The 17,030-nt window shown below is 44.8% G+C and overlaps 1 protein-coding gene across 10 annotated transcripts; it reads left to right on the top strand.

Annotated features, from left to right (window-relative positions):
• Positions 1-144: 144 nt before the first annotated feature.
• TCP11 (t-complex 11) lies at positions 145-14,257 on the top strand. 10 transcript variants are annotated; one of them, XR_005597614.1, is made up of 10 exons: positions 145-315; positions 882-1,033; positions 4,562-4,694; positions 6,328-6,448; positions 7,804-8,024; positions 9,127-9,263; positions 10,683-10,903; positions 11,531-11,563; positions 12,109-12,272; positions 13,007-13,146. XR_005597614.1 is itself a non-coding variant. In XM_039534872.1 (10 exons), the coding sequence occupies exons 2-10, from the start codon at positions 892-894 to the stop codon at positions 13,234-13,236; spliced, it is 1,554 nt and encodes a 517-aa protein (XP_039390806.1). In that variant the 5' UTR covers positions 276-400; positions 882-891. The 10 variants fall into 10 exon arrangements, 9 of the variants coding, with proteins under 9 accessions (XP_039390808.1, XP_039390810.1, XP_039390809.1 ...); XM_039534872.1 differs by having other exon boundaries at positions 276-400; positions 11,531-11,715; positions 13,007-13,236; XM_039534869.1 differs by having other exon boundaries at positions 297-315; positions 11,531-11,655; positions 13,007-14,257.
• Positions 14,258-17,030: the final 2,773 nt, after the last annotated feature.

Raw genomic sequence — 17,030 nt, 5'->3', positions numbered from 1 at the left:
ACAATCCAAGGGTAAATCATGCTTTATCTCTTAGCATGGGAGCTGGCTCCCTTAGGTGGCTTTTAAATGGAGGCGAGTTTGTGTGCTAGGCCCATCCCCATTTCTCTGGGGTTGGTTCAGTCCGGCAAAGAGCTTGTTATGGTTCAAGATGCGGAGCAGCCCATTTCTAACAGAGAAGCGGGGGTGGGCGGATTATAAAACCTCATTCGGAACAGGATCCCAAAGAAGTAAAACACGGTGGCTTTGGTCTCGTCGGCGCCACGAGGGGGAGGAATCTCCCTGGGAACCATCTACAACCCCCACGGGTGTAAAGAGGTCGACCCCCCCCCCACGCGCTGGCAGTTGGTTCGGCCCTGTTTGAAGCTGGGAGCGGACGCTCACTGAACCAACGGCAGCAAGAGTTCCGTGAGGGGCCTCGAGAGCGGCCGGGCAGCTCCCTGTCCCGTCACCACCGCCCGATCCGGCCCGGCCGCTGCCCCTCCCCCCCCTTCACCACCGCCCGGTCCGCCCCTCCCCCCCTTCACCACCGCCCGGTTCCGTCCGGTCCGCCCCTCCACCACCGAGCGGACCCTCTGGGGAAGGTGAGGGGCCGCTTCTCCACCCCTCGCGGAGGCAAGGAGCCGTTGGACGCCCCCTCCCCCGCCCTGGGGGGTCTTCCTCCGCCCCGCCCCCCACCTGCCTCGCTGTCTTTCTCCAACCCCCCCCCACCCTTTGCCTCTCCCCCACCTTGCCCCGTGCCCGGGCTCCCCACTGCCCCCGCCTGACTCAGTTCACGGCCCCCTCCCTTGACTAGAGGCGTGGCCGGCTTGGCCCGTGGTGCCTGAGTTGATGCCGTCTCTGCTCCCGCCCTTTGTAACCCTCTGTCTCCTCTCGGCCTGCAGGAGGAACAAGATGCCTAACCCCGGAGAGGGGACACCCCCCAGTGACTGCAGTGAGCCAGAGAGCGTGCCCTATAGGCCCGGGAAAGCGAGGCAGGCCCAGGAGAGCCATGATGGGGACGTGCCCAGCCTCTGCCCACCACAGCTGCCAACGTGTACGTCCGCCTCCGATTATGCTAGAAAAGTCCAGTCTCTACCGGCCTCACACGGTTCAGTGCAAACAATGGTGTAACCAGGGATGACAGGGCTTCGGGGAGAGGTTTGAAAGAGAGCCCTTGGGTTTGGAAGGGACCTGTAGTGGGGTCATGCCATCCCGCTGCTTCCAGGCAGGGTTGATTTTTACTAAACTAGCGCTGAGAGATGTCCAGTCTCTGCCTCAAAGGTGGAGACTATACAACTGCTCTTGGCAGCTTGAACCATTGCTGACCTGTTTTTAGACTAAGTTCTGTAATGGCTCTTTTTTTTTTACATTTAATAACGTTATGACTGGGCCTCGTGCATAGTGTGCTGAAATGGTGCTATGGGGCAGAAAGCATACAAATCTTTAACTGTTCTGCTAACCTTCTTAACCTGGTGACATGGAATCCTAGGCTCCACATCCCATCCCACTGCTAACCTTGGAGGAGGAGGAGGGGAAACATATGTCACAATTTTTTGCAAAGATCACCCCAGATCAGTCTTACACTTCCCATTAGCTGTACCAAATATTCCTTTCTCACTTTGTTCCCCAAAGTGCCTTTATCTGTTTCTTCAAAGGCTTCTTTAGAGCATGTTTCTACTAAACCTCTTTCATGTTCCACCATTGTGATTTTTTTTTTAAATTAGTCAGAATTCAGCAGTAGAATCTTGTACCTCATTGTGACTCTTAACTGTAGTGTGTCTAAACTGTGAACTCCTCTGCCTTGTACAGCTTTCAATAAATGACAGGTGCTGTTTTTTAATGGTCACTAGATGTCGCTCTTATTTCACGATACAAAAAGAAGAGGATTTATCTGGTATGAAAAGACAGGGGCTCACATCAAAACTATGAAACTGGGTTTGTCAATTCACAGCTTGAATTCTTTCTCAGATGAGTTGAATTGTAACTTTTGGAGAGCTTATACATCATTTTCCGTATATGCATCAATTTAGACAAACGGTGGTGCATCTTAAGAATTCCCCGTCTAAAAGATCAGTAAATTCCATTACACGGTTCAGTGGAACTAAAATCAGAAAAAAATTCAAATGTTCACTTCCTGCAGCCTAGGTGTCTTCAGTAGTTCTTATCCAACAAAGATTTAAGCTAGCTAGGGACTTCATACACAGGTATAGTCCCACTGACTTACTCAGGCCAGTAAGAATGCAAATGTATATGATTCTTTGCAGGACTGGGCTTTATATGACTGACATCATTTCACAGCATACAACCTGCTACTAGCTTTTCTTCACACAACCCTCTTGTCTAATTTAGATTGTAATCTGTTCAGAAAGGGGACCTGTTATTTTACCATACCCCCTTCTAGACCAGTCATGGTATATACTACTTCACCTTGCTTTGGTGTGGGCTAATCAATTTAAACTCATTTAGCAATTGTTCGGTTTCTCTGCCTAGCTGAGGAAGGTTCTCTACACCCAGCTTTCTAAATTATCCTATATTAATCTTTCATATAGCTGCCAGTGTCCTGATCCACTTTTCCACTTGCTCGTCAAGAACTTTCTAGGTTAAATTATTTCCCCTCATACATACTACTAATGTTATCCAGTATATGGATGATATACTTTCATTATGGAAACATCTGTCAGATGCAGGCTCCATTGGCATGGGTTATCTAGTTAGCTCTATAAAAGCAGCAAAGAATCCTGTGGCACCTTATAGACTAACAGATGTTTTGCAGCATGAGCTTTCGTGGGTGAATTAAAAAAAAAAAGAGACTTGCATCCGACGAAGTGGGTATTCACCCACGAAAGCTCATGCTGCAAAACGTCTGTTAGTCTATAAGGTGCCACAGGATTCTTTGCTGCTTTTACAGATCCAGACTAACACGGCTACCCCTCTGATAGTTAGCTCTAAGTTCTCTCATTATTTTAAACTATAGCATAAATGAGCATCCTTTTCAAACCCTTGGTCTCCTTGGCACTTAAAATAGTTACAAGATTAATCAACTCTGCTAATTAATCCTTATTTGTATTATAGTAGGCCTAGAGATCCCAACCAGATTGAGGGGAGGGTGTGGAGCTAAGCACCCTGTATAAACATATAATAAAGGCTTCCTATCCCAAAGTGCTTACAATCCTAAATCACTCTCTTGCAATCTGTTCCACACAGGCAGACCCTTGTGTCTTTGCAGAGCCCCATTGATTTCAGGCTATGTACACAGACCAGATTGCAGAATGAGGGGCCAAGGTTTAAAATATAACAAGAGGGTGAGTCACCCAATGGGAGGATATGAAGGCAAGCCTATAGCACTGTTAGAATCTATAATTCCAGCATGTGACTCTTTGCTGTCTCATTCCTATTCTGTACTGTCTTTGGTGTCCTGCAACTTGTAAATTGTTCTCCCATTTATGGCTGTTAAACTAGGCCACATGGCATCATATTTTCACCCCACATCTCTCCCATAATTTAATCAGTGAACTTCACCTGTAATTTTTCCTGTTGCTCTAGAATGTAAAAACCCTAGATAACAGTCCCACAACTGATGATTTTCATGAGATTCTGAAATGCTTGTTGCAGTATAAAATCAGTAGTTCATCAGCTAATATTGCCAAAATATGTCTAGAGTGTTTAATCCGCTACCAAGGGAGTCAGGAGATACGAGTTTTACTTCCAGCTCTGCCACTGACTCTCTGTTTGCTTTCAGGCACTTAGCTTCTTTGAGTTCGTTACCCCATCTGAAAAATGAATCTATTGTGCATTGGGAGATCTATATTGAAAATACTTGAGAGGAAGAGTGCTAATTCCTTTTTATCTAACTTATTTATTCTTAAAATGGTAAAAATGTGAAATTCTTCTTCAGAATACGTGTCTTCCTGGTATCTTTACACTGGAAGGGATGCTGTTAAAAGAATTTATCAGACTTATACTTGTTTCACTGTTCATTTTAAGCACAGAACAAGATAGAGACATTAAGTAGTTGCATAATTATTCTGGAGGTCATTAAGAGGTTAAAGCCTAGGTATGAGAACATGTCAAAAGTAATAGGACCAAGCCTGAACTGATAAGGCTTTTATACAATCCATTTTTATTCAGCTCACTCAATGAGCTGTCTTGTACTGCTTTTTAATTTGAACAATTATTTCCTATATTGGTGTTACCAATAACCACAGAGTGATATTTTAAATTTTGAGATCCAAACTTGCTTCCATTTAGGTTAATGGAAGTTTAGCTAATGACTTCACTGGGAGAGAATTGGGTCTTTGCTTTTGACCATTAATGAAATTTAATTTTCCACTGTTTAGACATAGAAACCAAACTGATTAGTTTTACTTTTGTCAGTGTCAGCATTTCTTCATCAGCTAGGAGCATAATGTTGTTTCTTATAGTCTGAGGGGGATGGTTTAACCCCACCCTACATACACAGATTTTCATTCAGTTTGCATTTCCGTATACATTTTGTAAAACCTTTTAGATTTATTGAATGTTGGATCTAAGACTGTAGTTGATCATGATAAAGAACTAGGTCTCGTTAAATTCCTTTCTGCAGCCAGCCCTCCACGAGTTCTCTCCATGGCAGAATTACTAGAAACAGCACAAGAAGTTTCCAAAATGACCATTGCACACGAGATTGTGGTGAACCGTGACTTCAAGTTGCAAGAGGTCAACTTCTCACCAAACAGGTTCGTTATTCTCCTCTTTGTTTTTTCTCTTATCTGAGGTTGCAGATGATATGGCTAGAATGGGAAATAGGCAAGGAGAGGATCTGGAGGGCTATGGCTGTTGAAAGTATGTAGAAACTACAAAGGAAAAGAAAGTGGGGTTTGGTGCTATGTTTTTTTTCAAGTTTATTTTTCCCTTGGAACTATGATGAATGCCACATCTGCCTTCCTTGAGTTTAATGGAGCACTCAGAGGTTTCAGAGGTGTAGACAGTGACCTTTTCTTAAGTATTAATCAAAGGAGAAGAGATGCAAAGATCTCCCATCAGCAATCTGCCTTGTAGCTGCAAACTTCCTGAGTCCTATCTGAATGCCTTAACCACTGGAGTATCCTTCCTGGTGCTGAACAAAAAGAGGCTCTGTAGAAAGGTATCCTGCAAATATTGTATGGTCCTGTCGATCTTCTCTGAGGATAAGAGTAGTGGTTGGGGGATTTGAAGGGAGTTATCTGCATCTATTGCAGGTTGGCTAAACATCACATTCTTCTGAGGGTGGGGGCCTGTCGCTGAACTATTGCTATGTGGTAGAAAAGTAAGACTAAGGTTTGTCTACATGTAGATATATGTGTAGAGTAAACACAGTGTATGCCCAGCTAGTATGGGTATAAATAGCAGTGTAGGGGGTGAAGTGCTGCTTAGATGAGTAAATACATGCCTGAACACTTAATGAAACCAAATTCATGTTTCATTATGGTTAATTTCACGGCCATAGGATTTGAAAATTGGTAAATGTCACCTTTTCAAATGTTTAAATCTGAAATTTCATATTGTTGTAACAAGGGTGTGTGTCTCTCCAGCCCAAAAGAGTGGTTGGGGGGGGGAGGGGGAATTGCAACCCTCACTTCTGTGCTGCTGTCAGAGCTGGACTCTGAAGGCAGCAACCATGGAACTTTCTGCAGCTGCAGGAGGTTCTCAGGGGTGGAGGGGTGGGTCTGAGCTCCCCCCAAGAATGCCAGCGCAGGTGATGGATAAGTCTCTCCCCTCCCCAGCCCAGCAGGAGCTCTCTGGCTGGGGCGCTCCTAGCAGGAGCGGGGGATCAATTTCAGGGGGTAGGGCTTATTTCACGGTCCGTGCCGTGCTTCTCACGGCTGTGAAATTGGTAGGGCCCTAGCTACGTGCCCTAGCTACAAGGCTCTCTGCACAGTGAGACAGTGCTGCCCAGTGTCCCATTGCTGGAGCCTTTCCCCACTGCAGGGAAAGACTCCGGCAACTCCTCCTTGCCAGACCTTTTCCCCGCTACCCCAGCCTTTCATTTGCACATGCAGCTATGGAGCAGTATGGACATAGCCTGCTTTTCACTGTGGTGTGTAGCTACACGTACCTTACACACCAACGCCAGCGTAGGCAAGGCCGAAGTATGTTTGGCTATGGTGAAAAGAGATGGCTGGGTAGGAACCATATGTGGGAGAACTGTGGAATTTAGGCTGATAAAGGTTCCCATAGGCGGGAGAGTGGTGAGGCATGTTGTGTCCAACGTGAGAATAAAAGTTCAAAGAAAATGCAGAGAGGTCCAAGTGGGGACATAGCCCCTCCATAATGATAGGTGTGAGATGGCTGAACGTTCATAATAGTTACTTGTTCCCCCTCCCCACCCAGCCTGGAAAGCCGAGTGAAGGAGACATTGCACAAAGCTTTCTGGGACAGTCTGAAAGAACAGCTCTCTGCTAGTCCACCAGACTACACACACGTGATCCAACTGCTGCAGGAAATTAAAGAGGTGAGCAGTTCATGATCGGACAGCCACCTTAGAGCTAGGCCTCTGTTAGTGATGTACATCTAAGCCTTGCCTTGCGGCCACACATGATACCGGAAGCATGAGAGAATGGAATTCACAGCGAGGAAGAGTAAATACTAGGCCCAACCTTCTAGATCCTGTCTGTAAGACTGTCCCCTTGACCCAGGGTTCCACACACAAATCAGCTACACCTGAAAGGTATGAAAACCAGTGGAGCCGTGTAACAATCCGTATGGACATAACTGATCATAGATATTGCTTAAATCTCTGTGCTACACTGATGCAGTGGTTTCTTGACCAGGAGCCTACACACACTCTGCTTAAGGATGGCTAATGTCCTGGTTCGCTTAGGTCTCATTAGGATTGGACCCACTGGTTTTCACCAGACAGCAGAAGGCCAGCTCGCAGGTGGTAGGACAACTACCACGTATTCCTCTTTTTACATTCCCTTTTTCCTGCCCCAAGGATAGCTGCATTCATTAATACTTGGCAACCTCTTCTCCCTTAACTTGCAACTGAACCCCATCATTCCTTCTCAGTGGACCCAAACCCTCTCTTCAGTACAGCAGATTTGGGTTCTAAGAAAGGTAGAAGATGTCTGTTAATAGGATTGTAGACTGAACAATATACTTCCTGAATTAAAAATGAATTAGATGGGTTTGATTTTATAAAACCTTACTTGTTGTTACAAGGCTTCTTAAATAAAGAAGCCTGATACACAAGCATGAAGTAAAGTGAGAAAATGCCTTGGCCTGAAAATCCTCACTAGGCCAACAGTGACTGTGCATACAGTCTCTTCTATCTGTAAACTCAAAGTTTATATATAAAGAAACCCCTCTCCAAGGCTAGTCATACATAAGCATCTGTCTTTAATGCACGACATATTAGAACAGGAGCTAAATGTTTAAAACTAACAAACAGCTATACCTATCTGCAGAGCCCATAGCAGCATCTAACATACTTGCCTGACCTGGCCCATACCTCTCCCCTTTTCTAGTCCTAGGAGGCAGCTCCTTTCCCAGAAAGCTATCCCACAGGGCACTAAAAGGTATCCCTGCTATAAAGGAAAGGATAGGGACCACACATTAGTTAGGGGCTGACATATGGTCATATAGCATCTTCTGCGTATGCCCTTAAGGGAGCAGTTGGGAACAAACATTCCCTTATAGCTGCTATGGTGGCTTCTAAGTTTCAATGTGCTTAGTAGTCACCTGAGTGAGTCCTCATTCCTATAAGGCCAGCCTTTAATTCTTGTTGTGCAGCTCCTGGCGAGCTGTAGGGTTCCTAGGTTTGAACAAAACCAGATTCTTCTCTTTTTGACTTTCTCCTTGGGGCAGACCATACTGTCACTGTTGCTGCCACGGCACAGCCGTCTGCGGGGCCAGATCGAAGAAGCCCTGGATATGGAGCTGATTACACAGGAGGCTGAGCATGGGGCTCTTGACATCCCCAATCTCACCATGTACATCTTAGGTACAATGGCGATGCTGTGTGCACCTATCCGAGACGAGGAAGTGCAGAGACTACGGGGTGTGACAGACCCAGTTCAGCTGCTCAGGTGGGTAACACTGTTTGGGACACGGGTGGGCCTCTCATAAACCTGCATATCCTCAATCAGTGATTGTTGTGGCAGGGAAATCTACTGCCTCCTGCCCAATAATCATTATCACATCCGGACTCCTGATACACTGATTATCAGTGAGACACTCAGCTTGTCTCACTGATATTTTGAGCTTCTGAATATTGAAAATTGGATTAAATTATTGTTCATGGGAATGGAAAGTCCAGTGCAAAATTAACTTGAGGCTCAGTCCGGTTTGTAGGGAACATATGTCCCTTTCACAAAAATTTCCATCCTAATTGGCTCTAAATAACACCACCATCCCAACCCCTCCATGACAGTCATACCAGAAGGGAATGAGCTATAGTGCCTGATTTCTCTTCTGTTCTTACATGGCCTTATCACTATGTCATCTGAGTGCTTCCCAGCTGTTTAAAAGTAGTAGTAGTTTCTTTCCCTTCATGCTGTGAAGGAGAAATGACTAATTATCTCTGTGTGTGAGAGACTGAAGAACCTAAGTCACAGCAATAAACTTTGCATTTAGTTCTGAGTGCAGTGAGCCCAATGATCTCTTGTTGCGGTAATGAGTCGGTAGGTTGGGTCCATGTCCGGTCTTCTGTACTCATAAGCCTATCCCACTTCTGGATAATTTCACTGTTTCAGTGAAACATAACTGTTGTGGGAGGTCATGGTCTCTTCTGACCCTTCTGGTGGTCTCTCTAGATCAGGGTAGAGACAGCCTGGAGGAACCCTGAAGTAGCTTGCACTGCCCCTGTTGTACTAGTTCTGAGGGTAAGTAGGATGGTCTCTGGGGCATGCAATTTGGTACCGTTCCCCAGCACAAAAACTAGAGTTTAAAAAAGTCCTTGCTGCATGAAAAGGAAGCCACTGCGTAGTGTGTGGGCCTGGATTGGGCTGCTGGTGAGATCAGGACGTGAGTACGGACTCCCCCTGCACTTAGAATGCCCAACACTGAAGACTGGGTCTCTGGGGCCAACTTGACATTGGTGAAACATGCCTCAAGGTAGCTGGGGCAACCTGACTGCAGTGAGACACTTGGAGTGATCCTTTTTTCTTTTTGTCCTCTTATTCACCCCAGGGAGATTTTCCGGGTGCTAGACCTGATGAAAATGGACATGGTGAATTTTACCATCCAGAGCCTCCGGCCCCACCTGCAGGATCACTCCATCCAATATGAGCAGAAGAAATTCCAGGAGCTCCTTGCCAAGCTGCCCAGTGAGTGTGTGGGGAAGGGGAGAGAAGGTGCAGGGGTGTGCTGGGTCATCATCAAGAATACCTATACAAGGATTAATAATACTGAGCACTAACGCAGGGCGACATAGGTCCAAAGTGCAGCAGGTGGGGAAGGAATCTCATCCTGGGGCTGCAGGGATATCATTTTCCGTGATAGACAGCCCTCACCCACAAGGGGACATATTCAGCAGAGGAGTCAAGGGTTGGGGGGTTTGGAGCATGAGCTTACACTTGGCACGGGTCTCTTGGCACATTGAGTGGGTGGTGTGGGGGAGGCTTGTGTCAGATGGCTGTGCTGTAGCAGCCCTATGGAGAAACCAGTCTTCCTAACAGCTTACTCAAGCATTTAAAGTGTGCACATAAAATTTTAAGCATTCATTTTGAAACAAGTATTTCTGTTAATGGGACATTGGTTATTTTCCTCTCTTTACTACTGTGGAATAATGTACACAAATAGGATTATCTGCTGCTTAGTTCATCTCCAGTTACTTCCTTTCCCACCTCAGATTGGTCTTCTGTTTGACATCAGGCAATGGTGCAGACGTTCTGCTGATGGCAGATAAGAGCTGCAGGTGCAGGGTAAACAGGAGCAGCAGATAGAAACAGAGCTGTTAAGGGTCTTCCATGCAAATTTGTATTAGTAACAAGATGGAAAGGCAAAACTGTCACATGTAAATTTAAGGAGAAGTGCTTCTAACCAGGGATGGATTGTTAGAGCAGTCAGGACACTGGGGTTCTAGTCCCAACTTTCTCACAGACTTGCCTTGTAAAAGAGAGCAAGTTATTTAATCTGCTTCAGTTTCTTCCTGCATAATATGGAGAAAATAGCCATGGCAGAGGGTGTTGTGAGATTATTAATTAAAGCTTTGAGATCCTCAGAGGAAAGGGCAAAATGTTAAACAGACCTGTAGTCACCCTTAGCAGAGCATTTCTAGAAGCTTTTGGTGGATGCTTAAGTTGCTGAATAAGTCAAAGGCAAGCTATTCCAGATAGAGAGCAACCTTTCGCTGCTCCTGTACCAGCTTTGCTGGCTTGCAGCAGAGCTGGTCTGGTTTAGTTAGAGGTTTTTCACCATATGTAGAGTAATAGTTCCTAGCCCTCAGCACATTACAAAGCTTACCTGAGACCAGCCCTGAACATGCACCTCTCCAGTCCCACTACTACTGGGCCAGCATCACTATCCTGACAATGACATGGCTGTGTCCTATGAGAATGAGCCTGACTCTGAAGCTTTTCAAAAGGTGTCAGTCACTTCCTAAAGTACCAGGGGCCAGCACTGCTGTCTCTTCAGACTGTCTCTTCAGAATGTAGTGTAGTACAGTGAGTGAAAACAGTTCCTAAACCATTTAACTTGCTGAGTCTCATTCTTCCTGCACACATCTCTCCATAATCCCCTTCCAGACAGCCTGGATCACACAACTGAGTGGTTACACAAAGCAGCAGCAGAAGTCTCTGCATCTTCTTTGTCGTCCCCATCCCATCCTGAGGTCCATGGATCACCTGCTCCACTCTCATTGGGGGCTGTCAGCAGGAGCTCATCTACACCAAGTCCCATGTCTGTGTTAAATCAAGGATACATGAATCTACTCCGCTGGGAGCCAGGCCTAGAGAAATACCCTGAGGTAGGAGGAATCTTCTCGTCAGCCAGGGAGGATGGCTCTGCCACTTTGATGTGGCAGTTAGAACTGGCCTTAAGTACAAGCAAAATAAACAGGTGCTTGGGCCCTGAATCCTATGCAGCCTCTACAGCATGTGCTGGCTTTGTTTCAGGGCCAGGCAACAGGACTGCAAGGGGAGAAAAGAGCTCTCTGCTGGATCCCCTTTCCCTTGTTGGCAGTGGAAGCTCCTAACCTGTGGCTTATTTCCCCTCTTAATAATAATAACAACAGGAGATATACCAATCTCCTAGAACTGGAAGGGACCTTGAAAGGTCATCGAGTCCAGCCCCCTGCCTTCACTAGCAGGACCAAGTACTGATTTTGCCCCAGATCCCTAAGTGGACCCCTCAAGGGTTGAACTCTCAACCCTGGGTTTAGCAGGCCAATGCTCGGGTCCCCTGCAAAACATAAGTTCTTTCCTGCTTCTGGGAGTTTTTGATCAGTGGTTCACACCCTTCTCCATAAGGGAGCTCTCTCCCATTATCTATACAGAAAAGGAAGGGCAGTTGTGATTCACCAGCTTGGGAATCTCCCTGCTTGGTGAGCACAGCTCTCCCCATGCCCACAGGGGGATTTGATCTTTCTTTGCAGACTCTGTTGATGGACCAAGCCCGGCTGCAGGAGGTACAGTTGCAAGTGAATCAGCTAACAATCATAGCTGCAGTCCTGCTAGTGTCCAGCAGCGTGTGTGGAAGCGCCTTGTTCAGCTCGCCTGGGTTTGTAGATAGGCTGAAACGGGTAACAAAGGCCCTCTTGGAAGGGCTCCCTCACACCAGGTTGGTTGCTTTACCATTATCTTTTCCAGAGGGAGACAAGTGAGTAGACAGGTTCTGGGTGGGAATGAAGAGCTGCAGGAACTCAGAGGATAGTTAAAATCCAAATAGGGGCCAGGGCTTCTGGCTGGGGGAGGAGTTTCCAGCTGGGAACTAATCTCCTAGAAGTGGTGACTCACTGGTTAATGGGGAACCAGTGCTTCTGATCACAGTAACAAGCACTAGGGCAGCTTAGTTCATGGGACACCAAACGAGTACAGCTGGTTGTGTGTGCCTCATATTGCCATCATTATGTTCCTGGCTACAGGTTTCTGGAGGGAATTTCCTAGCTGTTCTACTGCTGTGAAGCAAAGGTGAGGAGTACCCCAAGAATATAGAACATGCCTCTGATTTTAGGTTTCGAGAAGCTTTGCTGGACATCAGCAATCATGTGCACCAGGAAGTTAGTGAATCTCTCTTGCAACTGGGTTACCCTGCTTTCACCAGTGACAAATCTGCTTCCCTCAAAGGCCAGATAAGGAGCATCGCCGAGGACGACAATGTGGTGCGGAGCGTAATTGGTGAGTCTCTGAGTAAATGTCTAATGTGCTGGCTTTTTACTTTAAAAATGAGGCCACCCTACCTCTTTAATCTACAGTCTATGCTGGACCTTAGAACCCTAAAGTGAAGTCCTTTCCCAGGACTGGTCTAGCATAGGCAACCACCATGCAAGCTTCCCCCATATAAGGTGGACCTGATGCTAGAGGGAAGGTCAGTCTTTGGCCTCTTTGCTCAGACTGCCACAAGGGTGGGTACCTAGTGCCCCTAGATTGAGATCCTCATTCCTTCTCCAGAAGTCATCAAATGATAATGATCAAGCAGTGAAAAGCTCTATGACAATACCACTTATCTCAAAGCACGTGTCATCCCTATTTTACAGATAGAGAAACTGAGGCACAGTGACTTGGTTACAGAGCCAGCAATGGAATGCAGGTCTCCTGAGTCTCAGTTCAGTGCTCTATCCACTAGCCCACCATAGTAATATGTAAATTACCAAGCTATTTCAAATAGTCTGAAGTCTTTCCCCACTGATCTGTGCTGTTGCAGTTATTGCATTTAAGTACAATCTTAAATTCCATGTTGCATTCTGACATCTGCTACGCACTTCCGATTTTTTTTATACCAGGATGATGTCCCCTTCTGTTCTCTCCAGAACTATATCCATGCTGCTGAGCTGATAGTCTCAAATTGTCAGGTGTTCAGTCTTCCCTTTGCCTGACTGCTCCTATCATTCCCTTTCTTTTCATACCTACAGAGCAGCGGATCCATTCATTTCTCAGCCTTCATCTGTCTCCTAGTGCCCAGAACTCTCGCAGTCTCCCAAAAGGCCTTGCTCCAATTCAGGAAGAACTGCTGGAAGTTGGTCACAGGTTGGGCAGTGTGATTCATCACAACAGGCAGGTGTATGGACCCTACTACCTGGCAATTCTAAAAAAGATTGTTCTCCCAGGGGCAGAGCCAGAAGCAGGAATAGATTCTTTCTAAAACTCTCACAGAAAGCACCACATGCACTGGGGCCAGAGGGGAGAAGGACTCCGCTAGTTTTCAGAATCATGCTTGGGCTTGTAAAGTCTGTTGCAGCCAACTAAACAGCTGTCCTTTTCTGTGCAGCAGCATCCAAAGCACTTCTGCAGCTGGGCCACCATAGCTGCTGGGGACAGTTACATAAATACCAACCACCACTTCCCAGTTTGTCTGAATAAACCTTTAAACTAAAAAAAAAATTGACTTTTTTCATACCTGCCGTTAATTGGTCTCATTACTTGGGGAGGCAGTGAAACATTGAATAAATATGGCAAGATAGCCTAGATGGATTTCATGTTGCAATGCATCCTGTGAATTTGAACCCCGATTTTTTTCCTGCCTTGGTATTAACTGTGGGTTTTAGCCTGCTTTCCAGACCCCTCTTAGTATCTCATCCAGGGAGAGGGGATTGGATTAAGATGCGTTGTGTTAATGACAGAGCTTACTTTCTAATGTAACTGATATACTCTTCAGTGTTAACTTTAAAATCTGGTTTACTTCATATGTGCCATCTATACTAGCTCAGTTTAATCCCCCATGGATTTAATATTTTTGCATTCAAATCTATTGTAATCAGTTCCTAAACTTTAACATGCATTGTTAAATGTGGGTCTTTTCCTCCATCTCCTTTAAACTAGTGAATTTAATACGTTGAAGCTTCATTAGTAATAAACTTTCTTTCTACTGGAGCAATACTGTGCTATCAGAGCTTCCAGGGTCTTTGATGTTCTGTTACAATTGTATCTTAATATCAAACTATTGATGTAGTACAGCAAGAATTGCTTTGGCAGCTTTGTTGCAGGGAGTTGGCAGTTGAACTGTGTAAGGATGCATAGGTTATGGTCCTGCCAATCCACTCACCCTCCATGCCACAAGTTACCCATCTGTAAATGTGGGATGGGGTGGAGGGAAGGGAAGATAACTAGTTTTCTTCATCCTTGGTGGGGGAGGATGAGAGGTGCTGCTAGTATGGGCTTCAGCCATTCTCTGGCTCAGGCACATACCGCCATGTGCATTTATAGCTATGTTTTTAATGAATAAATGAGCTTGACATTTCAAAAATGTAATTCTGAATATTTAATACTTTTCATGGAGAAAGCTTTAGAGGACCCCCCCCCCAATAATAAAATCAGGATTATTCAGAAGACATTCATAAATCTCTACATTCATGGGACCATGAGAACTGGTTACTGCTATTAAAAGGATTTAATTTTTTGGCATAAATTGGACAAAGGGCATAGAATAACCTCATTATTAGTGTCTCAGGCTTTGTAATCATAACTGCAAGACAACCACTATCCTTTGACATGTCAGCAGTAAGATGGGGCAACAGCAGTGATTAGCATTAGAGGGTTCAGGAAAAATGAGGTCAAAGAGGCAGCTGCCTCCCACATGAAGTGGGTCCACACTATTAAACTGACATTAACTGATCTTAGAAAAAAATAGATTTAATCTAAAACTGTCATGCAGGTCTTGAGCCAAACCCTGTTACAGTTTTTCCATGTGATTAATTTGTGTTACTAACTTGCAGTCAAAGGGGAGCAGAATGTGTGCTTCCTGTACTTGTTCTACAAACCTTAGTTGCACAGGCCTCATCTTCTGCAAGAGAATAAAAATGTTGAACAGATAAATTCAGATCCCACAGTGTTCAGGAGGGAGAGTTCTTACCATTTATCAGCTCATAGTTTTATATTCTGTTGTAAAAGTTTGCAGAAGTTGGCTACTGAATGATAATTACAAGTAAAAGGTAATAGACCAAAGAGATATTTCATGGTTGCCCTGACAAGTCATTTTCTCCACTGAACTTGCACATGGATAAAATATTTCCCTTGTTTAACAAAAACAGCCACTTTGGTTCCAGGCACCAGCCACTGCTTATTCCCTGACCAAATTCAAATTTAAAAAATGAAAATTAAAGCCATCTACATCACAGTAAACAAAGCAAAGGTGTGTCTGAGTTTATTTATTAATTCAGTCTGTTCTAAGTTGTACAGTTATGAAAAAACAACAAAACGACCGCTGGAAGCCCAGAAATATTTACAATCTCGCCTTGTTGTAGTGAGGTCAGTCTATGTTGTTGCACAGATTGGTTATGTTTGGTACCACAAAATGTTTAAAATTCAGACAAATTCAAACAGATTAACAATTGTATATACAGGAAAAAAGAAAATTCAAGTATCAAAATACAGAGACAGATTAAATAACATTTTTATTACAAATCAGTCCCACTGCCATACATCACAATTAGCAAAAAGGTCTACATTGCAAACTGAAGTTGACTGTTCTCTGCCTGTTGGGGAAATCTCAGGTTATTTTTCAAAAGACAAAAAAAATTGAGTTCGCGCTCCCATTTCAAGAGCATCAAATTTGCTTCTGGTTGGACAAGTACCTCTAAATATGTCAATGTAGGATCTAAAAGGGAGCTTGGAATGGCAAACAGAGCTTGTTATCAAATGAAAAATCCTACTGCACTCAACTGCTATAAGCATAAGAAAAACCCACTGAAATTCCTGCTGACAGATATCTGAACTCTGGAATGAGGGAGTGTTAATGTAGCTGAGCCCACATAAGTTTCACAGATCAAGAAATGGATTTGCTCAGGGATACTGTTTGGTGTCTGCTCTGTACAATGCAGCAGCCTCACAAAGGGCAGCAGGCCAGCTCAGCTTCCCCTCGAAACACATCCAAAGACCCTTTTTCTGCAAGGGGAACGGGTGTACCTCAAATCCAATTCAACTTTTTTTCTAGAATTTAAAGACAAAACTGAACAGCCGAGATTACCATTTTTTTTAATAGGCACAGAATAAAATGATTGCACCCTCATTTTAAGGAGACAATTCAGCTATTAATCTTAGTGTCTGTCTAGAGTTCTCAGCTTGGACCCATACCAGATACAAATGGAGGGTGCTCTAGAATACAGTCTGACCTTTGAAAAAGGGAAGGAAGTGGATCACAGGCTGGTACCAGAACTAGCTCAGCACTTTGAAAAATTAATCACATTCAGCAATAGAAATCTAGGACACTCCTGTAGGAACACAAGAGTCTGAACAGTGTACAAATGGCAAAGTACTGAGAGACTGGGAGCCTCTTGAACTCCTGAAAATATAGGCTGGGGTCCAGGAGGAGAGCCCTACCAGGCAAGTACCTTGAAAACATACCACACTAAAACATACGCTGCCAAAGCTCAGCTCCTCTGCCATACATTTTCTATGTCTAGGAGAAAACAAACACCTAGCAAGAGAACTGCAAAGGGGGTTGCTGGGTCACTGGAGACAACAGCAAGACTGGAGTCTTCGGCACCACTTTTACGGCCAGCCAACCTCAAAAGCTCATGCATCCAACAGAGCTATCCCTCTCCAAAGCAGGGGTTCAGTCTCTGCCAACATGCCGAATAGTTACACTTACGTCAGTATGAACTGCAACATGGGTATAAGAAGGAATGTTAAGTTTCCTAAATTCATTAATTTTTAAAAACAGCTTGTTTTCTGCCCACGAATCATTGACAGGTCTAGGCCTTGGGGATTGTTTGTTTCTCTCAGCACTCACCATCAACTGGAATGAAACTAAATTAAATCCTGACAGATACAGCAGCAACTGGAGTTAAAAACAAACAGGACACAATATTCTAATAAGCAGCAGGGCACTACCAACCATCACACCTGCCTGAGATCACAGCCCTGGCATGGCATGCCCTGTTTTTACATTTCAAGAACCAAGTCATGCCCATTTTACCATCTCTCCCTTCCAACAAGGTC

This window comes from Mauremys reevesii, linkage group 4 (genome assembly GCF_016161935.1).
Source record: "Mauremys reevesii isolate NIE-2019 linkage group 4, ASM1616193v1, whole genome shotgun sequence".
Lineage (NCBI taxonomy): Eukaryota > Metazoa > Chordata > Testudines > Geoemydidae > Mauremys > Mauremys reevesii.
This window is presented reverse-complemented; position numbering and strand designations above follow the sequence as displayed.